The sequence below is a fragment of the Engystomops pustulosus genome, chromosome 7 (assembly GCF_040894005.1).
Source record: "Engystomops pustulosus chromosome 7, aEngPut4.maternal, whole genome shotgun sequence".
NCBI lineage: Eukaryota > Metazoa > Chordata > Amphibia > Anura > Leptodactylidae > Engystomops > Engystomops pustulosus.
In genome coordinates, this window is record NC_092417.1 from 10,469,000 (window position 1) to 10,485,040 (window position 16,041).

Below are 16,041 nucleotides of genomic sequence, written 5' to 3' on the forward strand. Positions count from 1 at the left end.
GCTCATATTGGACACCATACAGATCACCTAGAGGACACAGGGGCAGGTTATAGCGCCCCCTACAGGTCAGAGACAGAAGCCCCCCCAATACCATCTTACATCATCAGGGGAGAGGATCCTGGACACGGACATGAAGTACAGGCCCCCGTAGCCCATGGCCGGGGTGTGGATGTGCACCGACACGTTGTGTATGGGGTAACAGTCCACGTACTGGACCTGAGGAGAGACGCGCTATTAAAGGGGCGCTCCATATACATCAGGGGGCACCACTCATCCCTCATTCTCACTGCACATAGTGACCACTTGGTGGCAGCATTGTCACACGTTGGATACAAATAGCATTACATGGGGGGCAATTAAGGGGAACCTGTCAACAGGTTTTACCCCATTAAACCCCCAGCCCCCTAAAAACATGACAATGAGCAGAGAAGAAGCACATTTTGCCAGAGATGAGTCAAGTTTAGAGGCTGCAGGTGGAGAGTCACTTCAGACATCTATATCTTCGGTTCTGTAGGAGCTAGAAACATAATTCATGGTGTCGTAGTAAAGGTGAGATTCTCATCTTACACATCGCATCAGGATTGTGGTCCTGTGATGATGCTGCAAATGCTGCCGATAAAAATCCAATCCCCACAGTTTTTTTTATATACCTGTATGTCCAGTTCTGTAGTACACAGACCCACAAACCATAGAACAGAAGATCGGGGCGTGTGACGTGGCCCCTGCAACCACTAAACTTGACTCATCTCAGGTTAAATATGACTCTTCTCTGCACATTATCAGGGGCTGTGTTGTTATCTGGTTACTGCGAGGGTCCATGATGTGACATGTAATGTGATAGCGTACGGATGTGATACATTGGAATTTTGGAATTAGCAGCTGTGCCCGTCACCGGGGGTCCATCCCCCCCCCCCCACCTCCACCATTACCTTGAATTTGGTTATAAATTCTGGTCCGGGCTCCTGGGTGGACAGCAGGACGGGTTGGACCTCGTATCGGTTCAGGCTGGACTCACTGCAGGCAGAATCCATATGGAGAAGTAAGATTTATGCTCTAGTCCTATCCAAAGCTGCAAACAAATCTACATCTCTGTGTAACTATGCACATAGTAATCTGCACTTCTGGATGGAACTGTGCAACATCCCCCACCGGGACATAGTCTTTCCTTGGGGCCTGGAGGCAGCCGGGGCCCAGAATACCGGAGTGGCTGGCAGTTGCGGCCTAGGGCACATTGATGTAACGGTGCTTGGAATGGGGACCGGAGGGCTGTCCTACAGCCTGGCAGCTCTCCAGCAGGTGGTGTGTGCAAGAAATATGGAGGGAGAGGCTGATGTACTGGTTCTCCCCAGGGCAACCCCTGAGTGTCTGTAAGATAAGTCCCTGGGTAATGGATGGGGAAGCCCGTGGTGGTAACAGCCATATCCAGGGATCAGACGGAGGCAACGTTGTGCAAATCAATTTACAGTTCTTTATTCAACAGCAAACAGCAGGCAACGGCCAAACATCTGCAGCAAATTCGGCAAGCTGGTAGGAGGTAGCTGGTCCGCAGGAAGGTTGTACACAGCCTGGTAGTAACAGCAGCAAGGGTTGGTAGATGGAGCCGAGTCTGGACAGTGGACCTCTGCTCTGGGGCTTAGTCTCCTGACTTGCCCTGGGTGCTAGGCAGTGGCCTGAGACACCTCTGCTTCCTGGTATTAGGACACTGGCTGGTGCAGCACAGAGAGGTGCTGCACTCTTCTCTGACACCTGAGTGAAGTTGCCCCCACCCCCACCTTGTTCAAATCTAACAAAATTGGTGTCAAACGTTTGTGCTGGTTTGTGCAGCAGAAATTTTCGCTTGTGCCGCTATCGTTTTTAAGATATTAATAAAAGTTTCCAAAGGTCATCAGAGGTCACCCAGTCCCCCCCCCCCCCCCCCCCCATTACCCAAATCAAACAAAACTGGTACCAATTCTGCTACATTTGTGCTGGTTTGTGCTTCTCAATGTTTTATGTGTAGCTTTTGTTTTGAAGATATTAACTAATTTGTGAAGTTCAAAAGGTCAGCCAGCCCCCCCCCCCCCTTCCCACATGAACCAAATGAAACAAAACTGGTGTCAAATGTTTGTGCTGATTTGTGCAGCAAAAAAATATTTTTTTTGTGCTGCTATCATTTTTAAGATATGTACACCACTTTTGTTTGATTCGGTTAATGGGGGAGGAGGGGCTGGCTGACCTTTTTACCTTTACAATTTTGTTAATATCTTCAAAACAAAAGCAGCACAAACTAAAATTTGAGCAGCACAAGCGTAGAACAATTAATTGGCATGAGTTTTGTTTGATTTGGGCAATGTGGGGGGGGACTGGATGACCTTTGGAAACTTTTTATTAATATCTTAAAAACTATAGCGACACAAACTAAAATTTCTGCAGCACAAAACGTAGCACAAACGTTTGACACCAATTTTGTTTGATTTGAACAAGGTGGGGGGGGGGGGGGGGCATGTCTGACCATGTGCTCCCGCCCAACAGGGGAGCATCGTCCAACCAGCTTCCAGCATGTATTACAATGGTACCATGAATATCATTGGTTAAGCACATTTTACATGTTAACTCTTGCCTTACCAGACTCACAGCTGTAATGACTAAGTTCTCCACTTTTGGAGAATCTCCTAGAGAGGTGATCAGTCTAGAAGCTCCTGATATGGGGAGGGCGCTATTCACAACAACCAACTAACCTATGCATTGGCAGGGGCGTTGCAACTGGAGTAGATAACATAATGCACACCTGTAGTATCATCTTAGGTAGTGGAACTACAACCCCCAGCATGCCCTGTGGCCCCTCACCTGTGGATGAAGAGCTCCGGTTGGTATCGGATGTGGGCGCTGAGGTGCACGATGTTGTCGTGGAGGGTCTCGTCCAGTTCTGTGTTGTCACTGCAGGAGAAGAGCAGGGTCTCAGGGTACAGGCCGCCTCCTCCATGGCTACTTACCTGAGCTCAACAGCGCCCCCTTACCTGCTGGCCGACAGCTTGATCTGCACTCTGTTCAGTAGACTGGTACAGCTGTACTCAAACTCCAGGCCAAACGCCACCTAGAGGAAGCCAAGGGTCAGGTCATAGTCACCCCATCACCTGCACCCCCCCCCCCACTCATAGCACCCCATCCCCTGCCCCCCCCTCATAGCACCCCATCCCCTGCCCCCCTCCTTATAGCACCCCATAACCTGCCCCCTCCTTATAGCACCCCATCCCCTGTCCCCCTTCCCATAGCACCCCATCCCCTGCTCCCCTCTTCATAGCACCCCATCACCTGCTCCCCTCCTTATAGCACCCCATCCCCTGCCCCCCCTCCTCATAGCACCCCATCCCCTGCCCCCCTCCTCATAGCACCCCATCCCCTGCCCCCCTCCTCATAGCACCCCATCCCCTGCCCCCCTCCTCATAGCACCCCATCCCCTGCCCCCTCCTCATAGCACCCCATCCCCTGCCTCCTCCTCATAGCACCCCATCCCCTGCCTCCTCCTCATAGCACCCCATCCCCTGCCCCCTCCTCATAGCACCCCATCCCCTGCCCCCTCCTCATAGCACCCCATCCCCTGCCCCCTCCTCATAGCACCCCATCCCCTGCCTCCTCCTCATAGCACCCCATCCTCTGCCCCCTCCTCATAGCACCCCATCCCCTGCCCCCCTCCTCATAGCACCCCATCCCCTGTCCCCCTCCTCATAGCACCCCATCCCCTGCCTCCTCCTCATAGCACCCCATCCCCTGCCCCCCTCCACATAGCACCCCATCCCCTGCCCCCCTCCACATAGCACCCCATCCCCTGCCCCCTCCTCATAGCACCCCATCCCCTGCCCCCTCCTCATAGCACCCCATCCCCTGTCCCCCTCCTCATAGCACCCCATCCCCTGTCCCCCTCCTCATAGCACCCCATCCCCTGCCCCCTCCTCATAGCACCCCATCCCCTGCCCCCTCCTCATAGCACCCCATCCCCTGCCCCCTCCTCATAGCACCCCATCCCCTGCCCCCTCCTCATAGCACCCCATCCCCTGCCTCCTCCTCATGGCACCCCATCCCCTGCCTCCTCCTCATAGCACCCCATCCCCTGCCTCCTCCTCATAGCACCCCATCCCCTGCCTCCTCCTCATAGCACCCCATCCCCTGCCCCCCTCCTTATAGCACCCCATCCCCTGCTCCCCTCCTTATAGCACCCCATCCCCTGCCCCCCTCCTCATAGCACCCCATCCCCTGCCTCCTCCTCATAGCACCCCATCCCCTGCCTCCTCCTCATAGCACCCCATCCCCTGCCTCCTCCCCATAGCACCCCATCCCCTGCCCCCTCCTCATAGCACCCCATCCCCTGCCCCCTCCTCATAGCACCCCATCCCCTGCCCCCTCCTCATAGCACCCCATCCTCTGCCCCCTCCTCATAGCACCCCATCCCCTGCCCCCCTCCTCATAGCACCCCATCCCCTGCCCCCCTCCTCATAGCACCCCATCCCCTGCCTCCTCCTCATAGCACCCCATCCCCTGCCCCCCTCCACATAGCACCCCATCCCCTGCCCCCCTCCACATAGCACCCCATCCCCTGCCCCCTCCTCATAGCACCCCATCCCCTGCCCCCTCCTCATAGCACCCCATCCCCTGCCTCCTCCTCATAGCACCCCATTCCCTGTCCCCCTCCTCATAGCACCCCATCCCCTGTCCCCCTCCTCATAGCACCCCATCCCCTGCCCCCTCCTCATAGCACCCCATCCCCTGCCCCCTCCTCATAGCACCCCATCCCCTGCCTCCTCCTCATAGCACCCCATCCCCTGCCTCCTCCTCATAGCACCCCATCCCCTGCCTCCTCCTCATAGCACCCCATCCCCTGCCCCCCTCCTCATAGCACCCCATCCCCTGCCTCCTCCTCATAGCACCCCATCCCCTGCCCCCTCCTCATAGCACCCCATCCCCTGCCTCCTCCTCATAGCACCCCATCCCCTGCCTCCTCCTCATAGCACCCCATCCCCTGCCTCCTCCTCATAGCACCCCATCCCCTGCCTCCTCCTCATAGCACCCCATCCCCTGCCTCCTCCTCATAGCACCCCATCCCCTGCCTCCTCCTCATAGCACCCCATCCCCTGCCCCCCTCCTCATAGCACCCCATCCTCTGCCCCTTCCTCATAGCACCCCATACCCTGCCCCCTCCTCATAGCACCCATCCCCTGCCCCCTCCTCATAGCACCCCATCCCCTGCCCCCTCCTCATAGCACCCCATACCCTGCCCCCTCCTCATAGCACCCCATCCCCTGCCTCCTCCTCATAGCACCCCATCCCCTGCCTCCTCCTCATAGCACCCCATCCCCTGCCCCCCTCCTTATAGCACCCCATCCCCTGCTCCCCTCCTTATAGCACCCCATCCCCTGCCCCCCTCCTCATAGCACCCCATCCCCTGCCTCCTCCTCATAGCACCCCATCCCCTGCCCCCCTCCTCATAGCACCCCATCCCCTGCCCCCCTCCTCATAGCACCCCATCCCCTGCCCCCCTCCTCATAGCACCCCATCCCCTGCCCCCCTCCTCATAGCACCCCATCCCCTGCCTCCTCCTCATAGCACCCCATCCCCTGCCTCCTCCTCATAGCACCCCATCCAATGCCCCCCTCCCCATAGCACCCCATCCTCTGCCTCCTCCCCATAGCACCCCATCCCCTGCCTCCTCCCCATAGCACCCCATCACCTGCCCCCTCCCCATAGCACCCCATCCCCTGCCCCCCTCCTCATAGCACCCCATCCCCTGCCCCCCTCCTCATAGCACCCCATCCCCTGCCTCCTCCTCATAGCACCCCATCCCCTGCCCCCTCCTCATAGCACCCCATCCCCTGCCCCCCTCCTCATAGCACCCCATCCCCTGCCTCCTCCTCATAGCACCCCATCCCCCATCCTTATAGCACCCCATCCCCTGCCTCCTCCTCATAGCACCCCATCCCCTGCCTCCTCCCCATAGCACCCCATCACCTGCCCCCTCCCCATAGCACCCCATCCCCTGCCCCCCTCCTCATAGCACCCCATCCCCTGCCCCCCTCCTCATAGCACCCCATCCCCTGCCTCCTCCTCATAGCACCCCATCCCCTGCCTCCTCCTCATAGCACCCCATCCCCTGCCCCCTCCTCATAGCACCCCATCCCCTGCCCCCTCCTCATAGCACCCCATCCCCTGCCACCTCCTCATAGCACCCCTACACTCACCTTGGCCATAGATCTGAGGACAGGATAGCTGATACTACAGGAGCGGGTGCTGGGGGTCAGCGAGGTGCACTCCACCTTATACTGTGCATCCCCCTGTAATAGAGATCACATGATGTCATCACCACAGTATTACATCATCACATCCTGTGTATCACTACTGTGTATCTAATCCTCTCATGTGTGATACTGTCTGCTGAGCTGTGTATCTAATCCTATCCTGTGTGATACTGTCTGCTGAGCTGTGTATCTAATCCTATCCTGTGTGATACTGTCTGCTGAGCTGTGTATCTAATCCTCTCCTGTGTGATACTGTCTGCTGAGCTGTGTATCTAATCCACTCATGTGTGATACTGACTGCTGAGCTGTGTATCTAATCCTATCCTGTGTGATACTGACTGCTGAGCTGTGTATCTAATCCCATCCTGTGTGATACTGTCTGCTGAGCTGTGTATCTAATCCTATCCTGTGTGATACTGTCTGCTGAGCTGTGTATCTGATCCTATCCTGTGTGATACTGTCTGCTGAGCTGTGTATCTAATCCTATCCTGTGTGATACTGACTGCCGAGCTGTGTATCTAATCCTCTCCTGTGTGATACAGTCTGCTGAGCTGTGTATCTAATCCTATCCTGTGTGATACAGTCTGCTGAGCTGTGTATCTAATCCTATCCTGTGTGATACTGACTGCTGAGCTGTGTATCTAATCCGATCCTGTGTGATACTGTCTGCTGAGCTGTGTATCTAATCCTATCCTGTGTGATACTGACTGCTGAGCTGTGTATCTAATCCTATCCTGTGTGATACTGACTGCTGAGCTGTGTATCTAATCCTATCCTGTGTGATACTGACTGCTGAGCAGTGTATCTAATCCTATCCTGTGTGATACACTCTGCTGAGCTGTGTATCTAATCATATCCTGTGTGATACTGACTGCTGAGCTGTGTATCTAATCCTCTCCTGTGTGATACTGACTGCTGAGCTGTGTATCTAATCCTAACATGTGTGATACTGTCTGCTGAGCTGTGTATCTAATCCTCTCCTGTGTGATACTGCTGAGCTGTGTATCTAATCCTATCCTGTGTGATACTGTCTGCTGAGCTGTGTATCTAATCCTCTCCTGTGTGATACTGCTGAGCTGTGTATCTAATCCTATCCTGTGTGATACTGTCTGCTGAGCTGTGTATCTAATCCTCTCCTGTGTGATACTGACTGCTGCGCTGTGTATCTAATCCTCTCCTGTGTGATACTGTCTGCTGAGCTGTGTATCTAATCCTCTCATGTGTGATACTGACTGCTGCGCTGTGTATCTAATCCTCTCCTGTGTGATACTGACTGCTGAGCTGTGTATCTGATCCTATCCTGTGTGATACTGTCTGCTGAGCTGTGTATCTAATCCTATCCTGTGTGATACTGTCTGCTGAGCTGTGTATCTAATCCTCTCCTGTGTGATACTGCTGAGCTGTGTATCTAATCCTCTCCTGTGTGATACTGCTGAGCTGTGTATCTAATCCTATCCTGTGTGATACAGTCTGCTGAGCTGTGTATCTAATCCTATCCTGTGTGATACTGTCTGCTGAGCTGTGTATCTAATCCTATCCTGTGTGATACTGCCTGCTGAGCTGTGTATCTAATCCTCTCCTGTGTGATACTGCTGCGCTGTGTATCTAATCCTATCCTGTGTGATACTGACTGCTGAGCTGTGTATCTAATCCTCTCCTGTGTGATACTGTATGCTGAGCTGTGTATCTAATCCTATCCTGTGTGATACTGCTGCGCTGTGTATCTAATCCTATCCTGTGTGATACTGACTGCTGAGCTGTGTATCTAATCCTATCCTGTGTGATACTGTATGCTGAGCTGTGTATCTAATCCTATCCTGTGTGATACTGTCTGCTGAGCTGTGTATCTAATCCTCTCCTGTGCGATACTGCTGAGCTGTGTATCTAATCCCATCATGTGTGATACTGACTGCTGAGCTGTGTATCTAATCCTATCCTGTGTGATACTGTCTGCTGATCCGTGTATCTAATCCTATCCTGTGTGATACAGTCTGCTGAGCTGTGTATCTAATCCTATCCTGTGTGATACAGTCTGCAGAGCTGTGGATCTAATCCTATCCTGTGTGATACAGTCTGCTGAGCTGTGTATCTAATCCTTTCCTGTGTGATACTGTCTGCTGAGCTGTGTATCTAATCCTGTCCTGTGTGATACTGTCTGCTGAGCTGTGTATCTAATCCTCTCCTGTGTGATACTGTCTGCTGAGCTGTGTATCTAATCCTATCCTGTGTGATACTGTCTGCTGAGCTGTGTATCTAATCCTATCCTGTGTGATACTGACTGCTGAGCTGTGTATCTAATCCTATCATGTGTGATACTGACTGCTGAGCTGTGTATCTAATCCTATCCTGTGTGATACAGTCTGCAGAGCTGTGGATCTAATCCTATCCTGTGTGATACAGTCTGCTGAGTATCTAATCCTACACAGTTATGGAGTAGCTGCTGATGGTTAGGGGGCACTCCGCTTACTTTGCTGTGGACGCTGGAGAACAGGAGGTTTCTGGAAAACCAGACCTTCAGGCTGGTGTTGTAGGAGTTCTCCCTGCGGTTCTCCAGCTCGATCTCCACAGTCACCTTCTTCCGCTCTCTCTGGATTATGGTTGGTTGATCCCTGGATTTAGAATATAAAATATATATAGTTTCCTATGGAAAATGTTGGTTTGATCCAGAACAGTTCTGGGTGAAGCCTCACTTGGTGCCGTTGATGTCCATGTGAGCTCGGAGGGACAGGTCCGTTATACACTCATCATCATCACCACAGTCTTTGAAGAAAGGAACCTGAAGACAAAGGTACTTGTGATCCAATGCAGCGTTCTAGGTTTGCCTTGGGTAAGGTTCTAGGTAACACAACTCACCAGTCTTTTCACAGATGTAGGACAGCGATCATCGAGAACAGGACTGGACTCTGTGTCGCTCAGGTTGAAGCGAAGGTGGACCCCTATGGGTCTCAGAAAGTCAACAGTATCCTGCAAGGGACAATCGTGTCGTCATATAGTAAGGAAACCCAACCATCATCTTCCCAAATAGGACAGTAAAGAACTTCATTGGCAACAAAGAAAAACCTTCAACCTTCAACATACATTTTTCAAGTCCAGGGTTCTAAGTTGAAGGACCTACCAATGGATGCCAAAAAGTTAAGGTCTCCTGATTCTGGGGATTGTCCTCCTGCTAAATTTTAGGTAGAAGTCTTCTCTAACTTGTAAGCTCAGGACTCCCCCCATGTCTTAAGACATCCAGATCAAACACCATGGTCACTTATCATTTGTGGCATCTTAAAGGAACAAGCATTAAGAAAATGTGGACGACCATGGACATGACCGATCCCAGACAGTCCTAGACATCTAACAGTGATGATGGGGTTGCTAGATCTTGGCAAAACATCAACATTCAAAGGAACTAAGACCCTATAGGATCCACCAAGGGGGTTTATATAGACCAACCTTGAAGACCTCCAAAGCGGTGGTCTACATAAGGTTGCCTTTGGTTTTGCTGTCCATTGACTTGCCGGATAACTACCATAGGTGATACTTCCTTGGGCCTCGATGACTCTCTACATCAGCTAAATTTCCTTGTTGATTCTCCAAATGTTGGTCACTTGTTATGGCCAATGTGACCTTCCATGACACCAGTTTTTGGTAACATCGGATACTTACAATGACGTGGAATCCAAGGTTCATACAAGTCACTTTTCCAGTGGTCACTCGAATTCTCTTGCTTAGGAATTTTTGGATGTTCTCATCGAACACGGCGCGAGGAGTGACCTTCCTGTCATCCAGGGACAAGTTGTAATGGAGTCCTGTAAAACCAATAACAAAAAATTCCTCAGCATTCTGTAACGGATACGGGAAAAATTGTGAAAATTCCTTATTCCAATGTGAAATTGTAAGGTAGGTACCGAATCGACTGTCCACTTTGCTGGGGGATTTGGAGTTGACAGAGAAGCAGATGGTGATGTTCAAGCACACGGACTCCTTGCCTTGTCTCAGGCAGGTCTTCTGGAGAAGGTTGATGGAGGTAGGGTTGACTTGAAGGGTGGCATTAACTCGAACAATACTACGAGACCTAAGGGAATGGGTACGGTAATTAGATATTGGTGATGGTGAAGACATCTAAGCCTTATCTTATATTCCATCCTTCTTCTCAGCTGACCCTATCCACCATCCTAAACCTTCACCCCATATCTTCTCCTTCTACCTCAGGATGGATCTTGTAAAAACTTGTCCCATACCTCAACATGACAACTGCTCCTTGGCTGCCGACAGTCAGGTCACCCAGTCCATCACCATCCAGGTCCATCTGAGCACTCACACTGCGACCAAAGTAAGTGAGTCCATGGTGGAACGAAGCTGAGTCTATCCTCTGACAAAATAAGAGGGTGGTGTTATCTTTCTCCGTTCGCCTACAGATATTACTCATCAAGGAGGGATCACATGCTTCCCTATACCTGTTTGTAAGATGGTTGGATGGTATTACGGTAGCCATGATATATGTATACTGCTCCCCGATGGTTGTCCTCTAATGGTGCACCAACCACTACATCATTGAAGCCATCATGGTTCAGATCTGGAGCACTGGCCATTGCATAGCCAAAGCGGGCGTCTTGGACTTTGGGGTCAGAGTGCAAAGTGCCGTTTAGGGTTAGGAGCGCCTGAGATAACGAAAGTCACGTCAACAGTGATCATGATAATGAGATAGATGACTTCTCCCAATAGATTAAGTCAATAAGCCCAAGACTCCATGACCACCATGACCGTAGCTGATGGGATAACCAAGTCTGACAGTAGCACCCGTCTTACCTGCCCCACCCGGTAGACATAAACACGCCCAGTTTCTTTATTATGGTGTCCAAGAAACATAGGAGCGGCCACCAGTAACACATCGCTGACCCCATCTCCATTGACGTCCAGTGGGCAAACTTCACTACCGAAATAGGAGCCAATCTGGAAAGATGGTGGATAGAGATGAGATAAGAGGTCATGTACATAGAACAACCCTGCCCTAGAATATCCTACAAAACTCATAATTAAAGTAATATTGTGCCACCCGACGGCCATAAATATGGCCAAGTATTACAATAAGTTTACTCACTGCTTCCTTACCTGTTCTCCCACCAAAGCCTGAGAGATGGAGATGTCGCCCTTCCTGGACATCTCAAATAGAATCACCTTCCCCTTGTGCTTAAATCTTGGTGCTCCAGCTATATACAAAGTCCTCCCGTTGCGTAGGATGAGGGAAGATACTGTGTAACCTGCAGGGGTGGGAGACATAATACTGAGGGTTGCTTCATAGAGAAGGAGCTCCACATGTGTCCATAAGTTGTGGATCATATTGCAGCCTTTCTAAGGTTGAGATGCAACACTGGACATACTCCTACGTGACATACGTGGCACCTATGGCCTCCTGGAAGAAGCAACCTTCATAATGAAGAAGGATTGACTGTGTTGAGGAGGTTTTGGGGGCAGCATATATCACTCATGGACATATAGAAGGCAGATTACCCAAGTAGGCGGCATGTTTCTTCAATTCCACTGGAAATTCCTTCTCGAAGGCCGACCGTGGTGGCATAATCCGACTGTTCCAAGTCTCCTTGAGTACGGCTCCATCCCAGTCGTAGGCGCCCACCGTGCCAAACAGGATCCCGTCCTGCGGAGAACAAGCCACCAGATTCCAAGTTCTCATGCCCTATAGTCATGGCGAGGTATCAATTTCATCCAAAAACAACTGGCATATAGGTGCCGTGTGAGGGTCAACGCATAAACCTCCAACACAAAGGTCCATCATGACATCTACCATGACAGCTTCTAATGGGACTGTTCTTTCTATACCTCTCTCAACAAGCAGCAGATCGGACCACCTGATCATGTCAGACGCTGGGCCACTGGACCAACAGGCCGTAAGTGGTACTGCATCCATCAAAAGAATTGTTAGCACGTTCTCCTTCACCTTGAAGGTTCTGCTCTCGTCCTTACCTCCAGGATGTGAATGGAGAATCCCACTTGAGACATCTCCAGTTCGAAAGAACTCTCGTTCCGCTCGTGAGTCCCTATGGAATAAATCCAAGAAAATCACTTGGATGATGAGAACAGAGCTCCTAGGGGTTGTACAAGGGACTACACTTAAGGGACACCTCTACCTTCTAAACTAAAGATCCTGTCCCCGAGCGCGTCCACGATGTCATTGAGCGCAGCTTCATCGGTGACGTTGAAGAAGTACTTGTCGTCGGGATCGCTGGCGATGTATTTGATCTCGTTGATGAAGGTGTCGGGGTCCTGCTGCCGCCTCATATAGTGTCCCAGCACCTGATGCGTTACCATGAGGGGGGGGGGGAGTCAATGAAAAAGTCTCATTCTCATAGAACATATAACACCGTAAACCTACCGCAATGGCGTAACGGGTGATGTCACGCTTCTCACACTCGGCCAGGGCGAGGGGCAGCTCATCGCCATCATGTGACTCTCCATCTGTGACTACGATGAGGAGCCTTGTGGCCCCTTCCCTTCCTCCCCTCTCAGGACTGAAAGCTTCTGAACTGAAAAGATATAGGGCCGCATGTACCACAGGTTTTTTCTGTTGTTTTTACGCCTTTTCATATTGTCGCACTGTTATTGCACCAGTTTTTGGACTAAACACCTAACTAGCCATGCAGCAAAAACGACCATGTTTTCCTCATTCATTCTACCAATCCAGATGTTCTGCTGCGCCCAATAATCATTCATCAGTAGCAACTTATTCATTTAGGAGTAATTTAGGCTTCAAAAACGAAAAAAACCTGAAGGTGGCGTAGACTGAGAAGCAACATTGAACTCTGGTGCAGAGCAGAGTATACCCAGCAGCAGAGCTCAGCCAGACACTACATGCAGCCTCTGTTTATAGTTCATGACCATCTATTTACAAACAATCTGCAAAAGATGCAGCTCAGAGCAGGAGAGAAGAGAAGTGAGTGGGAGCTGCAGACAGCAGTATGACCACACTGGTGTCTGAGGAGGTTATACCGGCTGTACATATATCATTATATACAGGAGATCTCCAGGTTATACCGGCTGTACATATATTATTATATACAGGAGATCCCCAGGTTATACCGGCTGTACATATATCATTATATACAGGAGATCCCCAGGTTATACCGGCAGTACATATATCATTATATACAGGAGATCCCCAGGTTATACCAGCTGTACATATATCATTATATACAGGAGATCCCCAGGTTATACCAGCTGTACATATATCATTATATACAGGAGATCCCCAGGTTATACCGGCTGTACATATATCATTATATACAGGAGATCCCCAGGTTATACCAGCTGTACATATATCATTATATACAGGAGATCCCCAGGTTATACCGGCTGTACATATATCATTATATACAGGAGATCCCCAGGTTATACCGGCTGTACATATATCATTATATACAGGAGATCCCCAGGTTATACCGGCTGTACATATATCATTATATACAGGAGATCCCCAGGTTATACCTGCTGTACATATATCATTATATACAGGAGATCCCCAGGTTATACCGGCTGTACATATATCATTATATACAGGAGATCCCCAGGTTATACCGGCTGTACATATATCATTATATACAGGAGATCTCCAGGTTATACCGGCTGTACATATATCATTATATACAGGAGATCCCCAGGTTATACCGTCTGTACATATATCATTATATACAGGAGATCCCCAGGTTATACCGTCTGTACATATATCATTATATACAGGAGATCCCCAGGTTATACCGGCTGTACGTATATCATTATATACAGGAGATCCCCAGGTTATACCGGCTGTACATATATCATTATATACAGGAGATCCCCAGGTTATACCGGCTGTACATATATCATTATATACAGGAGATCCCCAGGTTATACCAGCTGTACATATATCATTATATACAGGAGATCCCCAGGTTATACCGGCTGTACATATATCATTATATACAGGAGATCCCCAGGTTATACCAGCAGTACATATATCATTATATACAGGAGATCCCCAGGTTATACCGGCTGTACATATATCATTATATACAGGAGATCCCCAGGTTATACCGGCTGTACATATATCATTATATACAGGAGATCCCCAGGTTATACCGGCTGTACATATATCATTATATACAGGAGATCCCCAGGTTATACCGGCTGTACATATATCATTATATACAGGAGATCCCCAGGTTATACCAGCTGTACATATATCATTATATACAGGAGATCCCCAGGTTATACCGGCTGTACATATATCATTATATACAGGAGATCCCCAGGTTATACCGGCTGTACATATATCATTATATACAGGAGATCCCCAGGTTATACCGGCTGTACATATATCATTATATACAGGAGATCCCCAGGTTATACCGGCTGTACGTATATCATTATATACAGGAGATCCCCAGGTTATACCGGCTGTACATATATCATTATATACAGGAGATCCCCAGGTTATACCGGCTGTACGTATATCATTATATACAGGAGATCCCCAGGTTATACCGGCTGTACATATATCATTATATACAGGAGATCCCCAGGTTATACCGGCTGTACATATATCATTATATACAGGAGATCCCCAGGTTATACCGGCTGTACATATATCATTATATACAGGAGATCCCCAGGTTATACCGGCTGTACGTATATCATTATATACAGGAGATCCCCAGGTTATACCGGCTGTACATATATCATTATATACAGGAGATCCCCAGGTTATACCGGCTGTACATATATCATTATATACAGGAGATCCCCGGGTTATACCAGCTGTACATATATCATTATATACAGGAGATCCCCAGGTTATACCGGCTGTACATATATCATTATATACAGGAGATCCCCGGGTTATACCGGCTGTACATATATGATTATATACAGGAGATCCCCAGGTTATACCAGCTGTACATATATCATTATATACAGGAGATCCCCGGGTTATACCAGCTGTAATTATATGATTATATACAGGAGATCCCCAGGTTATACCAGCTGTACATATATCATTATATACAGGAGATCCCCAGGTTATACCAGCTGTACATATATCACTATATACAGGAGATCCCCAGGTTATACCGGCTGTACATATATCATTATATACAGGAGATCCCCAGGTTATACCGGCTGTACATATATCATTATATACAGGAGATCCCCGGGTTATACCAGCTGTACATATATCATTATATACAGGAGATCCCCAGGTTATACCGGCTGTACATATATCATTATATACAGGAGATCCCCGGGTTATACCAGCTGTACATATATGATTATATACAGGAGATCCCCAGGTTATACCAGCTGTACATATATCATTATATACAGGAGATCCCCAGGTTATACCAGCTGTACATATATCTTTATATACAGGAGATCCCCGGGTTATACCAGCTGTACATATATGATTATATACAGGAGATCCCCAGGTTATACCAGCTGTACATATATCATTATATACAGGAGATCCCCAGGTTATACCAGCTGTACATATATCATTATATACAGGAGATCCCCGGGTTATACCAGCTGTACATATATCACTATATACAGGAGATCCCCAGGTTATACCGGCTGTACATATATCATTATATACAGGAGACCCCCAGGTTATACCGGCTGTACATATATCATTATATACAGGAGATCCCCAGGTTATACCAGCTGTACATATATCATTATATACAGGAGATCCCCAGGTTATACCGGCTGTACATATATCATTATATACAGGAGATCCCCAGGT

At 49.4% G+C, this 16,041-nt stretch overlaps 1 protein-coding gene across 1 annotated transcript in view; it reads right to left on the reverse strand.

Annotated features, from left to right (window-relative positions):
* The window catches only part of ITGA10 (integrin subunit alpha 10), a 34,722-nt gene that overhangs the window by 276 nt on the left and 18,405 nt on the right, over nt 1–16,041 (reverse strand). The window contains exons 8-26 of the mRNA XM_072116300.1: nt 12,643–12,793; nt 12,398–12,563; nt 12,234–12,307; nt 11,763–11,907; nt 11,364–11,512; nt 11,061–11,204; nt 10,709–10,912; nt 10,493–10,623; nt 10,160–10,326; nt 9,918–10,060; nt 9,120–9,230; nt 8,957–9,042; nt 8,734–8,875; nt 6,210–6,302; nt 2,997–3,073; nt 2,827–2,916; nt 930–1,014; nt 100–216; nt 3–27 (exon numbers count right to left, since the gene is read on the reverse strand). Of these exons, the coding sequence (XP_071972401.1) occupies nt 3–27; nt 100–216; nt 930–1,014; nt 2,827–2,916; nt 2,997–3,073; nt 6,210–6,302; nt 8,734–8,875; nt 8,957–9,042; nt 9,120–9,230; nt 9,918–10,060; nt 10,160–10,326; nt 10,493–10,623; nt 10,709–10,912; nt 11,061–11,204; nt 11,364–11,512; nt 11,763–11,907; nt 12,234–12,307; nt 12,398–12,563; nt 12,643–12,793 (2,300 nt within the window). The remainder of the gene's footprint in view (nt 1–2; nt 28–99; nt 217–929; nt 1,015–2,826; nt 2,917–2,996; nt 3,074–6,209; nt 6,303–8,733; nt 8,876–8,956; nt 9,043–9,119; nt 9,231–9,917; nt 10,061–10,159; nt 10,327–10,492; nt 10,624–10,708; nt 10,913–11,060; nt 11,205–11,363; nt 11,513–11,762; nt 11,908–12,233; nt 12,308–12,397; nt 12,564–12,642; nt 12,794–16,041) is intronic.